Source organism: Xiphophorus hellerii, chromosome 8 (genome assembly GCF_003331165.1).
Source record: "Xiphophorus hellerii strain 12219 chromosome 8, Xiphophorus_hellerii-4.1, whole genome shotgun sequence".
NCBI classification, from domain to species: domain Eukaryota; kingdom Metazoa; phylum Chordata; class Actinopteri; order Cyprinodontiformes; family Poeciliidae; genus Xiphophorus; species Xiphophorus hellerii.
The window spans coordinates 5,434,806-5,456,438 of record NC_045679.1 but is presented as its reverse complement, the minus strand read 5'-3'; the positions used below and the strand labels follow the sequence as shown (position 1 = coordinate 5,456,438).

The 21,633-nt window shown below is 37.1% G+C and overlaps 1 protein-coding gene and 1 long non-coding RNA gene across 2 annotated transcripts in view; both read left to right on the top strand.

Annotated features, from left to right (window-relative positions):
* Nucleotides 1-2,731: 2,731 nt before the first annotated feature.
* Nucleotides 2,732-4,955, top strand: LOC116724633 (uncharacterized). The gene is made up of 7 exons (XR_004340188.1): nucleotides 2,732-3,350; nucleotides 3,867-3,927; nucleotides 4,117-4,167; nucleotides 4,240-4,282; nucleotides 4,354-4,415; nucleotides 4,832-4,843; nucleotides 4,924-4,955. It is a non-coding gene; the product is annotated as an uncharacterized LOC116724633 (long non-coding RNA).
* An 872-nt stretch (nucleotides 4,956-5,827) lies between these two features.
* The window catches only part of LOC116724451 (NLR family CARD domain-containing protein 3-like), a 42,984-nt gene continuing 27,178 nt past the window's right edge, over nucleotides 5,828-21,633 (top strand). The window contains exons 1-6 of the mRNA XM_032570169.1: nucleotides 5,828-5,916; nucleotides 6,063-6,170; nucleotides 10,898-10,976; nucleotides 11,135-11,363; nucleotides 11,507-13,298; nucleotides 13,778-13,951. Of these exons, the coding sequence (XP_032426060.1) occupies nucleotides 5,828-5,916; nucleotides 6,063-6,170; nucleotides 10,898-10,976; nucleotides 11,135-11,363; nucleotides 11,507-13,298; nucleotides 13,778-13,951 (2,471 nt within the window). The remainder of the gene's footprint in view (nucleotides 5,917-6,062; nucleotides 6,171-10,897; nucleotides 10,977-11,134; nucleotides 11,364-11,506; nucleotides 13,299-13,777; nucleotides 13,952-21,633) is intronic.

The following is a 21,633-nucleotide window of genomic DNA, read 5'->3' as shown; positions in this document are numbered from 1 at the left end:
ATTATTGTTCTTACATTTGGGAGATTGAACATTTCTGTTTTTATTAAGTTTTTAAAATAAAACTTTCAAAATTTCAGAAAATAAAATCAATCTACTGAACATTTCTGATTTTATGAGGATCTGTTTGAAATGTTTGTTACAAAGTTGATTACTGCATTAATTTTGATGTGAATTAAATTGGTGTGTTTAATTTGTGTTTTTTGTAATGTACTGTTACTGGATGTAATACTATTTTTATTTTTTAAAGGATTTTGACCCGTTTACTGGCCGACATTTATTCTATCAATCATTTGGTGACCAATTAAAAAGTAAATGTATTGAACTAAAAATGGAATATCTAATTTCTGGAGCAGAAATATTAATCACTAATACAGTTTCCTCAAGTGACTGGAGTTTATTTATTTTTAACACAGTTTGATGAAATGGTGGAGAAAAATATAAGACAATTATAAATGGAACTGGTTCATTTTTGGGGAAAAACTGTCATAATTGTCAGAAAAATACAAAGAAAATTAAAAACTTTGTTTTAAAACACCTTCAGTAAAATTAAACTTATAAAAAAAATGTTTAATAAATCATGGAAAATACTTTATTTTAAGATAAATCACGGTCGCACCACATGACATTTTTTAAGACCACAGCCGAATCATATTGATAAAAAACCTCTGAAAACGTCTCATTTTAATTTTTAATTATAATTTCTGTGTGCACAACATTTCAAATGTTCTAATAATTGCAATGGATAAACATATTTTTAAACGTTTAATTTCCCCTGATGGAAATCCTGATACGTCAACGACCCTGAAACAGACGTTCCTCCAAAATCTCAGTGATTTCCTTTTCTTTCAGTCTTGCATCCACATCAGCAGAAAGAGGTTTTGAAAGCACTGAAATATCATCAGTAGCAATAATTTCAGCATTTAAAAGCTCAAATCTGACTTCATCTAGTTGAGTATCAAGTCCTTGAATGGGAGGTTTTAGACTCCTGGGTAGTTTGAGCAGTGAATGTAACAAACAGCCATTGATAGAAAAAGCTGCTGTTCCTGTAAATGAAGTCAACATGACAGTTTGATTTGATATGTCAGCCTCCTCTCCATCAGTAGAAGAGGCTACTGATGGATCTGATGATCCAGAGCAGTGCTTGCTTCAGAGTCAATACATTTAATCAGGTGGGATTTTCCACTTCCTGCTCCACCGTTGACACAGAAGTAAAATGGATGAGGGTTCAAAGCACAGAAACACTGAATACACCAGTCTCTTACTGCACAGTTTGGTGTCTCCATTGGTGGATTGATGAGAAAACTGAGAGCATCAATTTACTGAACTGAACTGGAGATTGATAAAACACGGAGTGGAGTTTTCTTCTGTGCATTTTTGTGCCATAAATGGATTGGAAACCAAATCTGGAAAGAGTTTGACTGGAAAGTAAAAACCAGATTTAATAAAACTCCATTAAAAAGTTTCATTTCCAGGATTCCAACCACAGATAGATGTTGGAGGAATTTGTGGAATGGTCGGTCATCACACACGTCTTCTGGGACTGACCACAAATAAAGACCTTCTGGGAGGAAATGAAACAGGAGATTGAGGACATTCTAAGGACAGATCTCCCCATGGAGCCTCTTCTATTTCTGCTGGACATAAACACCAAGGATTTACTCACTAAAGATCAATGTTACATATTGTTGCACCTTCTGCTACTAGTAGCAAGAAAGACAATTACACTAAACTGGATTAAATCCTGTTCACCAACTGTTGCTGAGTGGAGAAAAACTGGAACATGACAACATGATGGAGCGTCTGACTGAACAACTAGACATGAAAATAGATCATTAAATATGTAGTTTAGAAAATAAATATTGGATTTGAAAATTAAATGTTTAGTTTGGAAAATACATTTTCACATTTTTTCTCTATGACATGATGAATAAACTAAAATATTGTTCTTATTTAATTAAGAATAATTAATTAATATTTTTTTACATACTTACTAGTTTTTTAGTGTTTTTCTTTTATTTTTAAAGGTTAATCTTTTTTAAATATGTTTTGTACACCAATGTTAAATTTCTGGAAAGTCTAATATTTATTATAAACTAACAGCTGCCATCATAGGTGGGTTTAGTACCCAGATGTGATACTCTAATGACGTATCACATATATTTCAATATATTGAAATATAGTTCAATATATTTTTAGTAAGTAACTGTGCAATAAACTACACAAGTAAGAGTAACAAAATATTTGGTGAAATGGTTTTTATTAACTACTGTTTTACTGATCATAATGTGCAATGTAATATTACCCATTTATTTCAGCAGACATGAATAAAAATGAAGTTATGTCCACTGTTAGGTATTTTAAAACCAAAAATGAAAAATATTAATACAAGACAACAAATGAAGGTTTGAAGAAACCAAACATAAACATTTATCTGTGTATCATGTTTTAGTTTTTATGGATTAAAATGTGTTCTTCATTCAGTTAAGTTACTCGCATTAGGTTGCATATCAACAACATTTACTCAAGAGTTTTACATATGGAAAAATAGTCATAATTTGTTGTTTGTCAAAAGTTACAGAGTAATTGAGTAAATATTTAATTAGTTAATACCTGCCCTTGGCTGTTTGAGCAATATCACTTTTACAGTTTCTAATAATGTTTTGCAGAATATATATTTGTTATGTGTAAGCCATTGTGACTTGTATAATTAATTGTTAAATCCTACAAAACAGTAACAATAATGTTAAAAAATCTACAGTGATTAATTTCAAACATGCCTTTTTTTCTACCAATCATTTGTATATTTCCTGATGTGTAATAACCTTTTTTTAATGTTAGTAGCTATTACGTTGTGTCCTCGCTCTATTTTGAGTGGGAATTAACCATGTCTCGTTTAAACTTATCTGCAAAGTATAAAGATGTTGTTTTTTAATTGTATTAATTTCTTTTTGTTCCTGCAGAATTCCATATATTCAGATGTGGCCTACCCTGGAGAGACACATCTCACTTTCATTGCCCGAACTGTTTTTCAGCCATTGACAGAAGGGACAGGTTTGTTAATCATTTGGTTAACCAGACAATGACTTTCAATATGGTGTCCAGCTGTGCATCAGCCCAGCCACCTGTCCAGCCAGCAGCTACCAACAGGAAACAGGAAACAGTCATGTAGTCCACACCTGGTTTCCACCACTTTCCCTTGACCCAGCACTACACCTACCAGTACATATTTTTGCTTTGGATGTCAGATTCACCACAATATATTAATTTTGTGATTTAATTGGAAGCCGCAGGCACAAGATCTGGACTGGGTTCTGATTCCTGTGTGGCGTCCTGGACATTGGACACTATGCGTTAGTACAATACTTATTTACATATTTACTGCATTTCTTGACACTTGTCTAATTCATTTATTACTCTGCGGTAGTGTTCATCATCAGTGTGACATATTTTTTCAGATTCTGAAACCTAAGCAAAGGGAGATTTTCTTCCTTGATTCTATCAGTGGCTTCACAGATGAAAATCACATCAAAACATTAAGGTTTTATAGGAATGAGTTTGAAAGTGGCATGTGTTCAGCATGTTGTTCCGTTGTTCCACGGAGGCAAAGGTTCAGCATTAATCTTCATATTTATGTAAGAGTAAATATCCAAATTGAATTTGTGGATAATGTTTTAATGCCTGAAATCCAATAGGACATACATTTTCTAAGCAGTCTTGTTTCTTTTTAAACAAGACATGGGTTAAAGCTGGACCATCAAGAGACCGTTCTGTCTCACATCTGTCTTTCATTCTCATACATGTTTATAATTTTTATGTGGTGAAATATACCCTTGCTAACTTTTAACTTAAAAACTTTGTATCATCAGAGAAGTCTGTCTTCAGATGTCATCTGGACCATGGACAGAATTTGTTGGCAATGATGTTAAGGTGAGATGTTCTGATGGGACACTTGTGGTTCTTTAGAGCTACAAGATGCTTATTTCCAACCATTCCTGCTTTAAATGTTTATAATCAATACTGTGGGTAAGGCTGTTGTCCTTTACCTCAATCTGATTGTTATAGTAATGACACATTAATTTTCTTCCCCCTTCTTGAATTTTCTCTTAAACACCACAGGGATTGCCTAAACAAGGACTGTCCAACAACTGTGTAATGTTTGTAGTGATGGTAACATCCGCCTCCACCCACCATATTGTTGTATGGTTTGTATAGACGTAATAATCACATTTTTCTCAACAGTATGCACTACTTTGTGATGGGAGCATCATTTGATTTCAGCGAGGTAAGGAAACAGATGAGAGTCTCTGCTTTCTGTTGGAGATTTCATTAAATGTGAAGCTGTGACGTCCACAGAATGATATGATGACAATACGAAGATGGTGGTCTCTCACTCTCTGGAGAAACTTCCCTGTGAAGTAAGAACAATAACGGTGCACTGTACCACGTCATGTTACACATATGGCAGATTTTTAAAGAAAACCTTCAATTTGTCCTGAAAAACTAGACATGAAAATAGATAATTAAATATGTAGTTTTGAAAATAAATACTGAATTTGAAAATTAAATGTTTAGTTTGGAAAATACATTTTTAGTTTGCAAAATAAATATATATTTAGAAGTTAAATATTTAGCTAAATTTTTATTTTCAAAAATTTTGTTTTCAAAGTAAATATTTAGCTTGTGAATTAAATATTTAGTTTAGAATGAACGTATGGATGACATGGTGAAAATATTAGTTTGAAAAATGCATTTTCACATTTTTTCTTTATGACATGATGAATAAACTAAAATACTGTTCTTCATTTTTTGTTACTATCAATCATCACTACAGTCATGATCAAAAGTAAGTACACCCTCATTTTTATCAGAACTTCTCTCCTTCCTCATGAAGATTTTATCAACCTGCCTCTGATTTCACTTCAGAGCTTCTACTTCCTGGTTCTGTTGCTCTGAAGGAAAAAACTACAAGAAAGGTGGACTGTGACGTCACCAGTTACGCAATATCCGTCACATTTACTTTCGGTTTGAATTTACCTGTTCATGTGCGGCTTCAGTTCGTTAGTTGGGTCTCAGTCTGTTGTTTAAATTTTCTTCTTTAACTCTTTGGATCGTTTGAACAAACTGTAAGTTTGATTTGTTTATTTCTTGAATTTTTTCATCACTTTAACTTTTTCCTGATTGTTTCTAATCTCTGACGTTTGGAGAAAAGTTTCACTTCTGATTTCAGCTGAAACTTTAATATCTCTGCTGTTTGAAGGCTAATCTACAGGATTATTAGATTATTGATGAACTGGAATCAAACAACATGATGAACAGCTGATGTTTCACTGTTTTCTTCTCCGAACTGATTCATGTTTTTATTTCCTGGTACCGAACTCTAGTCTCCACCATTAACGTCAGCAACAGTTTCCTGTTGCTTCCTTTCAAAATAAAATATTATTAAAATGGGTTTGATTCAGTCAGATGATTAAATAGTTCATCTTTAATGGAGCGAATAATCCACTTGTAGAAATTAATAATTGTGAACTATAAGACTTGTTCAGGTTGAATCAGTGAATGTAAATGTTGCTCCATGTCTCCATCTAGTGGACTGATAGTAGAAGTGCAGCAGCTGATGGCAGCTTCCTCTGCCTCTCTGCTGTCTGACTGCATTCACCTGACACTGATATGAAGCAGAGAAGAAGAGCCAATCAGAGGAGGAGCAGCTGATCTTTTTCCAGCTCTAATGATGTAAAGGATGATCAGAGTTGATGTGCAGATGAATGATGTGTGTTTCCTCTGCAGGTGAAGGTAGAAAGTGTGTGTGAGCTGATGTGAATTCAGCAGCATGGATCAGTGTGAGGACAGAGAGGAGGGAGTCCCTCCCTCTAAAACCACTCTGTGTGGGGAAGATGAGAGCCAGAGCAAAGGTCAGAGGTGAGGTCACCATCTCTAACTGTCCACAGCCCTTTTCACACAGCGTTCACTATATCAGGCCAGAACAGACGTGGTGATGAAGCTGCTGCTGCTCCTCTTTGCTGATTAAGTTTTAATCATCATGTTTCTGTCAGGATCCATCAGAGACGCAAACCAGAACCAGAACCAGAACCCAGCTGTGTGTCCTTTAAGAGCGGCAGGTCAAACCATCGTCTCATTAACTTTAAATCTCCTGGATCTCCACCATCAGAGAGGTGAGCTGTTTCTAACTGCTGTAACTGTTCAGTTTATATCTGTTATTATGACCATCCAATATTAATTTAACACAAAACACAAAAGGCAGAAGTGAATTTAATTTCTAGATTGATATTTGGATTGTTCTCTAAATCTAAATTTAATTTATTTTCCAGACAGAGTAATGCTGAAAGAAAAAGGCTTTTATGAATTAATTTTATGATTCCAGTTTCATCTCTGTGGTTCAAACATCATCCAACATAGTGGATTATTAACCATTTCCACAGTTAAGATAAAAAATATCTCATGTGGATATCTTTCAGAACCAGATGGTCTCTAACATAACATCTAACATAAACAAAAACATTAACAATGCTCGAGCTTTATTTGCAACAGTTGACAGAATCACAAACCCTCCTGTGATGTTACCGCCTGAATTCCAATGTATTGCCGCCTGCAACCAGTTTTCCAGCTTCTTTTCAGAGAAAACTTTAAAAATCAGAAGATTAATCTGTACATCCACTATAAAGTCAGTACCAGTGCTGTGCCCAAACAAAACAAATACAGGAAAAATGACCCAATTTCAACTACTTAATTATAAAACCCTACAGGAAATTATAAGTCAACTAAGCTCCAGTTCCTGCTGTCTGGATGTTTTACCCTCACATTTCTTTAAGAAAGTCCTGCCTGTTATTGCTGCTGATCTGATCCAAATAGTAAACTCATCGCTCTCATCAGGCGTTTTCCCCCAGGCTTTGAAAACAGCAGTAATCAAACCACTTATAAAAAAGAACAATCTGGACAAATCACTAATGCAGAATTACAGGCCGACCTCTGACCTCTGACCTCCCATTCATCAGCAAAGTTATTGAAAAAGCTGTGTGTAAACAATTAACTAGCTTCCTAACTATAACCAACCTCTTTGACTCCTTCCAGTCTGGTTTTCGTGCTCACCACAGCACAGAGACCGCCCTCATAAAAGTGTTCAATGACATCCATATAAATACGGACTGTGGCAGAACCACAGTGCTGGTTCTGTTGGATCTCAGTGCAGCTTTTGACACTGTTGACCATGACATATTACTGAATCGACTGGAGAGTTGGGTCGGACTCTCCGGTCCAGTGCTTAACTGGTTTGAATCCTACTTAAAGAACAGGGATTTCTTTGTTTCAATTGAAAACTTTTCATCAAAGAGGTCAAAGGTCACATGTGGGGTACCCCAAGGTTCAATCCTAGGACCCCTTTTATTCAATATTTATATGCTCCCACTAGCTCAGGTTATAACAGGAAATAATATTAGCTACCACAACTATGCAGATGACACACAGCTCTACATTACGATGTCACCAGGTGACTCAGAGCCCATCCAATCACTGAACAGATGCTTAGAACAGATAAATGTGTGGATGTGCCAAAACTTTCTCCAGCTGAACAGAAACAAAACTGAAGTTATTATTTTTGGACCTAAAGAGGAACGATCTAGAGTCAGTGCACAGCTTCAGTTATTACAACTGAAAACTAGCGATCAGGCCCGAAACCTGGGAGTAGTGATGGACTCTGACCTGAACCTCCAGAGCCACATAAAGACAGTCACAAAGTCGGCCTTCTATCACCTGAAGAACATTTCCAGGATTAAAGGACTAATGTCTCAGCCAGATCTAGAGAAACTCATCCATGCGTTCATCTTCAGTCGTATTGATTATTGCAACAGCGTCTTCACAGGTCTGTCCAACAAATTAATCAAACAGCTGCAGCTGATCCAGAATGCTGCTGCTCGCGTTCTCACTAAAACCAGGAAGATAGAGCACATAACACCAGTTTTAAAGTCCCTCCACTGGCTCCCTGTAGCTCAAAGAATAGACTTTAAAATACTGTTGTTAGTTTATAAATCACTGAACGGCTTAGCACCACAATACATTAAAGATCTGCTGTTGTTGTATCAACCTTCCAGACCTCTCAGGTCTTCCAGTTCTGGTCTGCTCTGCATCCCCAGAACCAGAACCAAACGAGGAGAAGCAGCTTTCAGCGTCTATGCACCACGAATGTGGAACAAACTTCCAGAAAACTGTAAAACAGCTGAAACACTGAGTTCTTTTAAATCTCAACTAAAAACCCACCTGTTTAGGATTGTATTTGAAATGTAATCAATTACAAATTTATTGATGTAACTTGACTTAATGATTGATTCTATATTGCATTGTGAGTCTGTGTTTGTTATGATGTAAAGCACTTTGAAATGCCTTGCTGCTGAAATGTGCTATACAAATAAAATTTGATTGATTGATTGATAACATATATAAGCAACTGGGTCATTCTCTGAATTCGTTTCATTTTGTGTCTCTCAGGTTTATCTCAAATATTTTCATATAATGCAACCCACATTTTTAAAGAAAACTCAAGTAATGGAAATATCCATGTGTCTTGGTAATATAACATGCAAATATATTTTAATAATTATGTTTTGAAAGATTTAATGGGTTGTTGAAGCGTAGAGGTCAGCAAGATGAGCCTGTCCCCACTGACCAATGTTAATTTTTCACTGAATATAAAACAAATGAAACTAACCAGTAACTGCAACTTATTTGTACCATTTTAAATATTTTTAGGTATACTTTAATCTAAATAAAAGAAATATGAGAAAAATACATGAATTATTTATAAAATATCACTTTTTAATCATGTCCCTCCAGTTTTGTTTAACCCTGTAACAGCAGACCAATCCCTCCTTTTTATAAATAATGGTTCAGTCCAATTTCCTCAGCATCCTGGAAGTGACATCACTCAAGTTTTTTCCCGCTCACACTGTAAAGAGATTTAAGTGTTAATATAGTTTCTTACTGATATTTTATTATTTTTTATCCAAACATTGTCATTGTCAAGCTCAACCTTTCAACACCTTTAGGCATGTAAATGATAATTATTGTTGTTTGGGAAAAAGTAAAGAATGGTCTTTGAAACATATTAATTCTTGTTTTCATCATATCATATGTTGCTCCATAACCTAGCTAATGTGGACTTATGGCAACTTTTAGTAAAAATCTTCAACCCCGTTACAGTCTGGTCAACTGTTACAATGGGTTCAACTGTTACTTGATACATTGTTATGATTTTTTATAATAACAGCAAATATTAGACTAATATTTGTTGGACTGTATGCAAAGTTTAAAGAATGATTCAGAAACATTAAAAAGCCTGATTTAATGTTTATTTTAAAGTATATTTTTATGATTTATGAAAAGAGATTTTCCATCAAGTTGCCATATTCTACTTATCAGTCTAATTATTATGATTCAGAATCAAATAAGATATACATACAATTAGTTATTTTAATCAAGGGACAGAGGAATGAAATTGTCCCGTTATGGGGTTGAATTTAAAGCAACTTAAGCAACAAAGAAATTCGTAATACTGTTTGGGATTTCATGAATAAGGTGGGGAGACATATTTTCCTGGAGGTTTAAAGAGTCCTTCAATAGATGCAGTGATCAAAAACACAATTTATTGTTGTATATTTTTAAGTAATCTGAGACGCCAAAATGTACCGAATTCAGAGAATCACCCAATTACTGCTGATGAATAACGGGGACAAAAATGACCCATAATGAATTCACTTTTCAATCAAGACACAGAAACTATCATGTTGACATGACCTTTGACCCACAAACATTTACTGCATTTTCTTCTGTTTAGCATCAACTTAATTTTTCCAAATGAAACAGACTCATTTATTTAATCAAATGTTAATATTAACACAGAAACACAAAGGCAGAAGTAAATTTCTGATAGGTATTTTCTCGACTTACATAAAAGAGAACCACAAACAACGTTTATTAGTTTTCAACCAAGCTTTTGCAAAACGGGGAAGACACAGAAAACTGCTTCTTCAAGCTGCTCATCGTGCGTTCCCACACTCTGCTGCAGCGCTTGTCTTTTTATTAACACAGAGAAGGAGTGAATGGGTTGTGGGAGAGTGATCTTAACAGAAAAGGGCTATTCTGATAACAATGATGGAGGATCACAGAAACTACATTCTACACACAGGCAGTTTCACAAGTAAGGAGTATTTCAGTAGAAAGGGAAACAGCTGCAAAAAACATGTTCAAGGTTAAGGGAAAAGCAAGTTTTGTCTTTCACACAGTTTAACAAATTCCTCCTCTCTGGGGTGAGAACACTAAACATTTAAATGAAAAACAATTTAGTAAAACTACTAATGTAAGAGTGATAACAAAACATTATTGTACCAATTTCATTTCTAGGTTTATATTTGGATTAGTCTCTAAGTCCAATTAAACACAGATTAATGCTGAAAGACAAAGAGGACCCCACATGGACACACACCCACATATCTCAAACCTCCTCCATGTCCACATCACCTCAGATCTAGTCATCAGAACCTGATGGATGTCCCACACTGTCCTGAAGACCAGTGTGGACAGAGCCTTCACTTCCACTGTCCCCAAGCTCTGGGAAACTGTCTCCACCAGCATCAGATCTAATGACCGTGTGGACTGTTTGAGGTCCAAGTTCAGCATCAACCTTTTAAAATGTCTTCTAGGTGATTTTGGTGTTACTGCTCTTTATCCTTGTAGTTCATCTTCCACTTTTTAACTTCACTCCATTTTGTTCATATGATGCTCTGTTTTTCTGCTTCAAGTACATTTAATGTGAAAGTCTTGGTGATTTCATTTCTGAATACTGCTGGATGAATATTTCCTGACTTCCTGATTGTTCCTGGTTCCTCCACAGAATGGATCTGAAGAGCTCAGAGGTTCCCAGTGGTTCATCTGCCCAGCAGCATCAAATACAGCTGGACTGCATATTTATGGTCTGTATAAGAACAACAACTTTTCCAAGCGTTCTGTTCACAGTCATCTCCACGCTGCACTTTGTAGACCGGAGGAGTGTCAGTCTGTCAAACATCCATCTGGTGTTTGGCTCCTTGATTTCAGTCTGATGTTTCCTTCATCTATTATTCTATTCCAGACGTTGGAGGACAACATTGTCACTTTTCTGAAGAACGAGCTGAAGAAGATTCATAAGATTCTGAGTCCAAATGACCCAGAATGCTCAGAGAGTCAGCGAGATGATGATGAGGTGTTGGAAGGTGAAGATGAAGAGCAGAGGAGGAGCAGCAGAGAGGCAGTGATGAAGATCACACTGAACTTCCTGCGGAGGATGAAGCAGGAGGAGCTGGCTGACTGTCTGCAGAGCAGTAAGATGATTTCTACAAAAGTTTAACCTGATGGATAAATCACACATTTACTGAAATTTGAAGAGATGGAATCACATTTATGCAAAACTTATTGAGAATAAAATTTTATTTTGTTCTTGATTTTACTTTTTGTCTTATTTTAGAACGTCTTGCAGCAGTTTCTCAAAATCAACTTAAATCTGTTCTGAAGAAGAAGTTCCAGTCTGTGTTTGAGGGGATTGCTAAAGCAGGAAGTCCAACCCTTCTGAACCAGATCTACACAGAGCTCTACATCACAGAGGGATTGACTGGAGAGGTCAATGATGAACATGAGGTCAGACAGATTGAAACAGCATCCAGGAAACCAGACAGACCAGAAACAACAGTCAGACAAGAAGACATCTTTAAAGTCCCACCTGGAAGAGATCAACCAATCAGAACAGTGATGACAAAGGGAGTGGCTGGCATTGGGAAAACAGTCCTAACACAAAAGTTCACTCTGGACTGGGCTGAAGACAAAGCCCACCAGAACATCCAGTTCATATTTCCATTCACTTTCAGAGAGCTGAATGTGCTAAAAGAGAAAAAGTTCAGCTTGGTGGAACTTGTTCATTATTTCTTTACTGAAACCAAAAAAATCTGCAGCTTTGAACACTTCCAGGTTCTGTTCATCTTTGATGGTCTGGATGAGAGTCGACTTCCTCTGGACTTCCACAACAAGGAGATCCTGACTGATGCTACAGAGTCCACCTCAGTGGACGTTCTGCTGACGAACCTCATCAGGGGGAAACTGCTTCCTTCTTCTCTCCTCTGGATAACCACACGACCTGCAGCAGCCAATCAGATCCCTCCTCAGTGTGTTGGCATGGTAACAGAGGTCAGAGGGTTCAATGACCCACAGAAGGAGGAGTACTTCAGGAAGAGATTCAGAGATAAGGAGCAGGCCAGTAGGATCATCTCCCACATGAAGGCATCACGAAGCGTTCTCATCATGTGCCACATCCCAGTCTTCTGCTGGATCACTGCTACAGTTCTGGAGGATGTGTTGGAGACCAGAGAGGGAGGAGAGCTGCCCAGCACCCTGACTGAGATGTACATCCACTTCCTGGTGGTTCAGACCAAAGTGAAGAAGGTCAAGTATGATGGAGGAGCTGAAACAGATCCACACTGGAGTCCAGAGAGCAGGAAGACGATTGAGTCTCTGGGAAAACTGGCTTTTAATCAGCTACAGAAAGGAAAGCTGATCTTCTATGAATCAGACCTGACAGAGTGTGGCATCGATATCAGAGCAGCCTCAGTGTACTCAGGAGTGTTCACACAGATCTTTAAAGAGGAGAGAGGTCTGTACCAGGACAAGGTGTTCTGCTTCGTCCATCTGAGTGTTCAGGAGTTTCTGGCTGCTCTTCATGTTCATCTAACCTTCATCAACTCTGGTGTCAACTTGATGGAAGAAAATCCACCATCATTTTTTTCTAAATTTTATTACAAATCAAATATAAATGATCTCCATCAGAGAGTTGTTGACCAGGCCTTAATGAGTCCAAATGGACACCTGGACTTGTTCCTCCGCTTCCTCCTTGGACTTTCACTGCAGACCAATGAGAGACTCCTAAAAGGTCTGCTGAAACAGACAGGAAGTAGCTCACAGACCAATCAGGAAACAGTTCAGTACATCAAGGAGAAGATCAATGAAAATGTGTCTGCAGAGAAAAGCATCAATCTGTTCCACTGTCTGAATGAACTGAATGATCGTTCTCTAGTGGAGGAGATCCAACAGTCTCTGAGTTCAGGAAGTCTCTCCACAGATAAACTGTCTGCTGCTCAGTGGTCAGCTCTGGGTTTCATCTTAGTGTCATCAGGAAAAGATCTGGATGTGTTTGACTTGAAGAAATACTCTGCTTCAGAGGAGGTTCTTCTGAGGCTGCCCCCAGTGGTTAAAGCCTCCAACAAAGCTCTGTAAGGACACAGATTGTTACTGTATTTATTGTTGATCAAGTGAAAACTTTTAATGATGTGCTAAATATTGTTTCATGTTGTTGTATTTTATTTATTGATGCATTGTCTCCCAGATGTCGCCCACAGGGATACACCAGGAGAAAGTCTATTAATATGTAACATCATCACCATAACAACACCATCATCATTATGAATTATTAAAGAAGCAAAACTCTTTCTGCTAAAACTGAGACTGGATGAATTTAGTTTTATTGTGGAATTCAAAAGTTTTGCTGCCAGCCTCCTTGTTCTTTTTAGATCAGTCCTTTAAAGATGGCGACCAAACTATTGACCAAACCAATTCACAACAAAAGGCATCATAAATATGTGCAAAATAAGATAGTTCCTTCAATCTTTCAAAAAAGAACATGAATGACTGGAAAGTAAAACATTTTTTTTATGAATTCTTTAATAACAGATTTTTCTCTCTGTCTCCTCAGACTGAGTGGCTGTAACCTCTCAGAGAGAAGCTGTGAAGCTCTGTCCTCAGTTCTCAGCTCCCAGTCCTCCAGTCTCAGAGAACTGGACCTGAGTAACAACAACCTGCAGGATTCAGGAGTGAAGCTTCTCTCTGCTGGACTGAAGAGTCCAAACTGCAACCTGGAAACTCTCAGGTAATATTTTCTCGATGCTAGTTTTTTCTATCCACTAGATGCTAGCAGAGATTGCCAGAAGTATTTGACCACCCATTCAAATGATCGTAATCAGGTGTTCCAATAACTTCCATGGCCACAGGTGTATGAAATTAAGCACCTAGGATTGTAGACTGTTTTTACAAACATTTGTGAAAGAATGTGTTGCTCTCAGAAACTCAGTGAATTCCAGAGTGGAACTGTGATAGGATGTGCAACAAGTGGGTTTTTTCATGTCCTGGATGGCTGAGAACCTATAAATATGTAGAAATTGAATATTTTGGAAGTATCATAACTTGAACTTAACAGTGAGCACCAGAGTTTATTAGAAAAATTTTCAGAATTTATATTGTGGTTTTAAAGGCTCTACATTGAAGATTATAAGAAATAAAGACATACTTTATTTTATATTACTATCAGCTTCAATAGCCCCTCTGCTCTCAGTTCACATACGGAGCTGTCGGCTAGTGGTAACACTCAGCCCGTCCAGTTTCAAACTTTTCTTATTAAAGTAAGAGTTAAAGAGTTAAACATAATTGAAATATTGGTCACATTCAACAGAAAAGGAACTAAGTCTATGAAAGCAATGTAGCCAGTTTTGCTACTTTTGATTTAAGGCTGTCTGTTAATCTAACAATAGTCAGCCCCACCCACTCCTCACAACTCCTCCGAGCTGACTACTGACCAGTTCTCTGTCTAACAGGTCCGGAATATCTCTAAGACCTGGGTCTTACCCTACAGGAGGTCTATGAGAGATAATCTGTTCAAACTGGTGGCGAGAGAGATTCGTCTAGCTCTAACTACCTTCGATCCAGAAGTTACGACCCTCTACAGTTAAGGAACAGTCAACTGAGTAGCCCTCACAGCTGCGTAGTCCCAATAACCACTTCTGTTAACGGTTGCCCTCTCTCTTAAATAACCTGCACTTGGAAACAGCTAGATTAGATTTAGTGACTTAGATTCAAGTCCCAGGGTCGTTATTTTTACTCTCACTAAAGGAAAGTCCGAAGCCACCACATTACTGGAATCATGTACACTGATTTTACTTTAATTGGAGAAACTAAAATAATCAATGACTCAATTAATTTCAATGTCCACCAACCTCTATAGAATTTTATAAAGATATATTTATTAAGCAAGCTTTAGCAGGGGTAAGTGACATACAGATTAATTATTAAAGATTACAATACTAAATCAAAACAATAAAATCAACATAACCCAAACATATTATCCTAACTTCCTTCCCTGACCTGTGTCACTAATAAGCTAAGAGAGGCTTTTAGGGAGCAGTTCGACTCATACCCAGATGGCAGTTGATCTTGGTAACAGAAGTCTTTAAATTCCTTGGTTCAGAATCTTTGTCTTTGTGTGGAAAAATCCTCTTTAGAATAGAAGCAAAGCAGAATTGGTCCTTGTCCTTCGAACATCCAATTCTTCATCCCTCCCGGGATCTTTGTCTTTCCTCCAAGTCCGTTGCGGTTGGTTTGAGATTGTTGGGTTGAGGCAGAGTCGGCGGTAGAATCAGGAGCCAGGGCTGGGGGATGATGGCTCTTGTCCCTTCTTGTCGGCGCGAAGTCTCAATTTCCCCGTGGCTCTAGGGTGCGGTCCTCTGCTGATGTTTCCTCTGCGTCCTCCTGTCGACTTGCTGCCGGGGACTAAGCGCGAACTTGTTCCTCTTTCTGCCATCTTTTATACTATCTCAGCCCATGGTTGTGTATGGGGGAGATGGCTGGCGTACATGACTTTTCGCATGTTCGATGAGTCGGTGGAAAGTCCCAACCCCTCCCAACCGTCAGCCCTTGCATGACTCACAGCGCTAACCTCATGTGAACTTCCCCTTTTCTGCAAGGCCATCTGCTTCCTTGCAAGTCTCTTGAGACTCTGCTTCTGCTCAGCTCGCCCATTACGACACAGCCTAAGATCCATCTGTTTAAATCATTACATTTCTGTCTCTGTTAATTCCTTCTAAATTAGTTTAACACGCTCATTATATCCAATCATCATGTCCTCTACATCCATCATAACGTTGAATCAACACATTTGAATCATCACATCATACATAATTATCAACCATAATCATCATGTTTTTATCAGCCTTACAGATTAAAATACAAGAATATATGTCAGAAAATTCATTCAGTGTTTATGTGTGCCCATATATATATTCATTTATAACTATATTTAAATCAACTCATAGATTACTTATTTCCCTCAGGCCTTTATGCACTGTTTTATGCGTGTACCTGGAAAGATCTCACAACCCTATGCCAGTTTTCACAACAAGGCATAATAATGCAGTTTATCATGATTCAGCTGAAGTAATGAAATGAACAAACTTCAGTCTGATTTTTGGTAGTGTGTTTCTTTCTGTTAAGCAGTGAAAGTAAATAAAATGTGTTACATGTCTTTTGCTTTAAGTATTTACTTACTGGAGGGTTTTTTGTTTGTGCTGCAGAGCCACAGCTAACAGCTAGCTCCTCACTTCAGCGGCTCTAACGGAGCCTGTGCCGTTCAGCTGCTGTTGCTCCTCCTACACTTTGGACTGAACCATTGTTCTAAGAGTCGTGGGGGGGTTCCTTAAAATTAATTCTTGTTCTTTTCTTAGATGAATGGCAGATTTACTTTGTTCTTTGTTTCTTTTGCATTTTTATATTGATATTGTTTAAATACAAAGGTTTCTTTCATGATATATTTGGGGGGACAATTCAACGATTATGGGGGTCCGGAACCCCCGACCCACCTGGGATTTATGCCCATGTCCATACAGGTCAGCCTGTGTCCAGTTTGAGTGAAAAGAGGTGCAGGTGATCCAGGCTTCAGAGATCAAGCAGTGGCAGCACGAGGCAACATGTAGAGGCACCAGCTGTGTGATTGGTCCACTCTCCTGGTTTTAAACGCATCAACTATAAACCTATCTATAGAAATAAATCTGCTCCACCAGGCCAGTGAAACGCTCAGAGCAACAAAGACTCTTGCAATTAAGCTTTGTAAGAAAAAAAGAGCATTATTGCAGATCCTTCCTCCTAGGAGTTTTTAGACTTTCTAACCAGAACTGCTCCCAAAAAACTCTTACATATGATTTTAAATTGCTCTACTCAGCTGCGCATTTTTTCAAACTGATTATGCTGTTTTTATTAAATGTACAGCATTATTATTCCTCTATTGTAAATGTGTCCTTACTCGACAGTCTCCTATTATTTTTTATTTTTACCTTTTCTTCAATGTTTTATTTTTCCATTTACCTTAAACTTGTTGCTGGTAAACCTGAACTCCCTGCTGTGGAAAAATGAAGGATGTTTCTATTCTGATCTGTTCTATAAGTGATAATTGTTGATTTTTATTACTCATTTAACGGAATTAGAGTGTTATTACTATTTCATTTTAGTGACAATTTAATTTATTGACTTTTTTCCTCTTGTGAAAATGATCAGTTCAGACCTTGGGTTCTACCTCAATGTTCTCATGTTCTCATCATGTGATGAATTGTGTGTCTGCAGCTTATCAGGCTGTTTGGTCTCAGAGGAAGGTTGTGCTTCTCTGGCCTCAGCTCTGACCTCCAACCCCTCCCATCTGAAAGAGTTGGACCTGAGCTACAATCATCCAGGAGACTCAGGAGTGAAGCTGCTGTCGGCTGTACTGAAGGATCCACACTGGAGACTGGAAGCTCTCAGGTATGGAGGAACCTGCTGCAGGAGCAGAGAAGGTCTGATAGAGGAGGAAGAGGGAGAAATGTCTTTAGTCAGTCTGCTGGGAAACATTTTTTTTTCCAAAATCTGTTTATTGTCTTTTACATTCCAAAAGAGACACAGACAAATAACTCACAAGTGCACAAAACCCCTAACAAAACCAAAAGAAAACACATTAATAACTTAAACATTCAAGGTGACAAACAGTTGATTACAGTGAGACAGAGTACTTTAAGTTCATTATCTCAGGGTGTATGTTGAGACTTAGTCCAAGAGATTTAATTTCAGTCCACAAGCTAGGTATGAGGTGATGGCAACTTCCTCCCTGGTTCTAGGCATCCCGACAACAGTGTTTTAGTTTCCTACATTTTTCGAGCCAGTGAGTACATTTGGTATTAACATGAGGATAACAGACTTATAGCCACTATAAGAATAAAAACATAAGCAAAATTAACTAGTGTATATTCAGTCAATCATCATTATGAGTATTTATATTTTCCAATAATAGCAAAAAATTTTCCCATATCTTTTTGAACACACAGTTTTTACCCTTAATCATAAAGGTGAGTTTCTCCAAGGCAAGAGATCTTGATAATTTACACATCCAAGTTATTAATTGGGGTTTGGTTACAGATTTCCAGGACTGGCTATACTATATTTGGCCTGCACCAAACAGTAAATTATGGACTTTTGATCAACCTTGCTTATTTGAGTATGAGTGGGAAATATCCCTAAGATACACAACCAGGACAGGGATTAAGTTTGGTACCGACGATAAGTGAAATTTTATCCAAAACCTCCTTCCAAATATTCTGAATCTCAGGACTTTCCCAAAGGCAGTGAATCAATTCGTCTTTATCTCCACATTTAGCACATGTATCCAGAATGTTGGAATTAAATTTACTTAGTAATGTTGGAGTAACATATGTTCTCATCAACCATTTGTATTGGATTAACTTAAACTGAGTATTAATAGATATTGTCTGTGCCTTCAGACAGGCCCTCTGCCATTCCTCTACTGATATATTACATTTCAAGTCTTCACACCAGGCCAGTCTTTTGTGTTGTGAGGATGTCTGGGATTCTGTCTCTGATGATGTTATAAAAGCAGGATATTAGGTCCTTCTTCAAATGGTAATTTGTTGTCAGTTCTTCTATAGAAGTAAGACTAGGTAATGTTAGAGACTTTTGAGTACCCAAGACAAAACTGCTGATTTGCATAAACTTAAAAAAATGTTTAGTTGGAATGTCAAATTTTTTGTTTCAAATCTTCAAAAATCATCATAATCCCTTTATCAATAAATCTGAAATTTTGCATAAACCTGTAGCATACCATGTTTTAAAACCCATGTCTTTCCTACCTGGTTCAAATGTCATGTTGCCCCAGATTGGGGAGAATTGGGATAGTGTTGGTATTTCATTTTGAATTTATGTACATCATACCATACTCGGATAGTGTTTTTAACAAATGGGTTTCAAGTATTTTTTAATAACTATTTGCATTTCCTTGAGTATAGATATGAATTTAGGGATAAAGGAGTGGTATTTATATTTTCTATATTTACCCACGACAGGTCAGCTGCTGAAAACCAGCAGGATCCACTAGAGAGCTGAGCAGCCCAATAATACCACTTGACATTTGGCACACCTAGCCCTCCTCTGTCATATGGAAGATATAATAATGATAAACATAATCTGGCTTGTCTGTTGTTCCAAATGAAGTTATTTAGGATGGTCTGACTTTTTGTAACAAAACTGTCAGGAGGATTAAGAGGGATAGCCTGGAAAAGATATAGGAATTTAGGGAGAACGTTGATTTTGAGAATATTTATACGGCCAATCATAGATATAGGTAAGGTAGACCATCTATCAAGTGATTCCATTATTGAATTAACCACCGGCGTGTAATTTGCCCGAACCAGATCATCTATGCTTGGAGTAATTTTTATGCCTAAGTAAGTAAGGCTGTCTTTTGCCACCTGAAATGTTGTGTGAATTGGAGGATTATTTCTTTCAGCCTGTTTTAAAAATAGGATGACGGATTTAGATTCGTTAAGTTTATAACCGGAAATATAACTAAACTCATTGATGGTTTTAAGTAGTTGGGGGATTGAGCAATTTAGATTGAACAACATTAAAATAATATCATCGGCAAATAGTCCAATTTTAGATTCAATATTTTTTATTCTGACACCATGTATGTTTTGATTTTTCCTTATGGCAATAGCCAGTGGCTCAATTCCCAGAACAAAGAGGAGGGTGAGAGGGGACAGCCTTGACGTGTCCCCTACCTAAATTAAATGATTTAGATACAATGTTATTAGTTATAACTGAGGCAGAGGGTTTATTATAAAGTATTTTAATCCAGTTTATGAAATAACTACCAAAACCGAATTGAGAGAGAACTTTGTAGAGATAATTATGTTCCACTCTATCCAATGCTTTTTCTGCATCAAGTGAAAGCAAAGCTGTATCAGGATGTTCATATTTAGCATGAATTATATTCAGAACATGACGGATACCGTGGTGAACTTGCCGCCCCTTTATGAATCCGTTCTGATCAGGGTCAGAAAGGGATGGTAAAATTTTCTCAAGCCTGATTGCTAGAACTTTAGATATTATTTTGGCATCAGAGTTTATAAGTGAGATTAGTCAGAAAGATTCACATCTAGTGGGAGATTTCCCAGGTTTAGGTAGAACTGTTATGATCACATTTCACAAGGAAGGAGGTAATTCTTTAATGGTATAACTTAATAGCATATTATACAGGGGCTGCAATAATTTGTTTTTAAATATTTTATATAGGTCCAAAGGAATCCCATCTGGACCAGCTGATTTTCCTGATTTTAATTTATCTGTTGCATTTGAGAGTTCATCTATAGATATTGGCATATCCAGTTCTGATTTAGCTGTTTCACTAAGTGTGGGGATGTTTACACAATTAAGAAAGGAGTCAAGTGATGCTTGTGGTTTGTGCCCTTTAGACGTATATAATTTTGAGTAATAATCTTTAAAGAGATCATTAATTTTTTGAGGATCAGTAGTGTTTTCATTTGCAGCTGTAATTTCATTTATTGCCCTCTCATTCTGCAAAGCTTTAATGAGCCACACTAGAAGTTTTCCTGCCTTCTCTCCCTGATTGTAGTAGGATTGTTTCAATCTGAATATCTCTGATGAAGCTTTGTTAGTTGATAGTTTGTCATATTTTGCTCTCAATATTAGCAGTTCTTGTTGCTTTTCTTTAGAACCCTTTAGATTTATCTCCAGCTCAGTCTCTTTTATTTGTTCTTCAAGTTTTAGCATCTCCATGATATTTTATTAGCTTTATTTTTTGTGTAACTTATCATCTGACCCCGTATAAAAGCCTTAAAGGCTTCCCATCTAATAGCTGCTGTAGTCTCAGATTTATTAAGGCTGAAGTAATCATCAATATTTATCTCAATATATATCAGAAATGTGGGTATTTGCAACCAGTGGGGTTTTAATCGATAAATAGGATTATGTCTAAACGCAATTAAGGGTGAAAATTTAAGCATGCATAGTGAGTGTTTGGAGATCAATGTGCTTTTGTAGGCACAACTCTTAATTCTGGTAACCAAAGAGTTTGAAATTAGGAAATAATCTATACAACTATAACTATTGTGGGTAGTTGAGTGGCAAGAATATTCTTTCTTTGTTGGATTCTGTACTCTCCATATATCTCTTAAGTTTAGTTCAGACATAAAATGTTGTATAAGTAAGACGCCATAACCGGAAGTCCCTGCTGGGAAACATTTAGTTTGAAGCTGAATAGTTAGCTTGTTGCTCAAAGGAACAGCTTTTGTCAGTTGCTGCTCAGTTTTCCATCTTTGTATCCAAGCAGTTAAAAAGGGAAAGATGAAATCTGAGATTCTCTCTGCTTTGCTTGAAGCTGGTGTTTTCCCTCAAACCAGCTCTGATGCTGTTATTCAGTCTAGATTTCCACTGGACTCTTTCTGT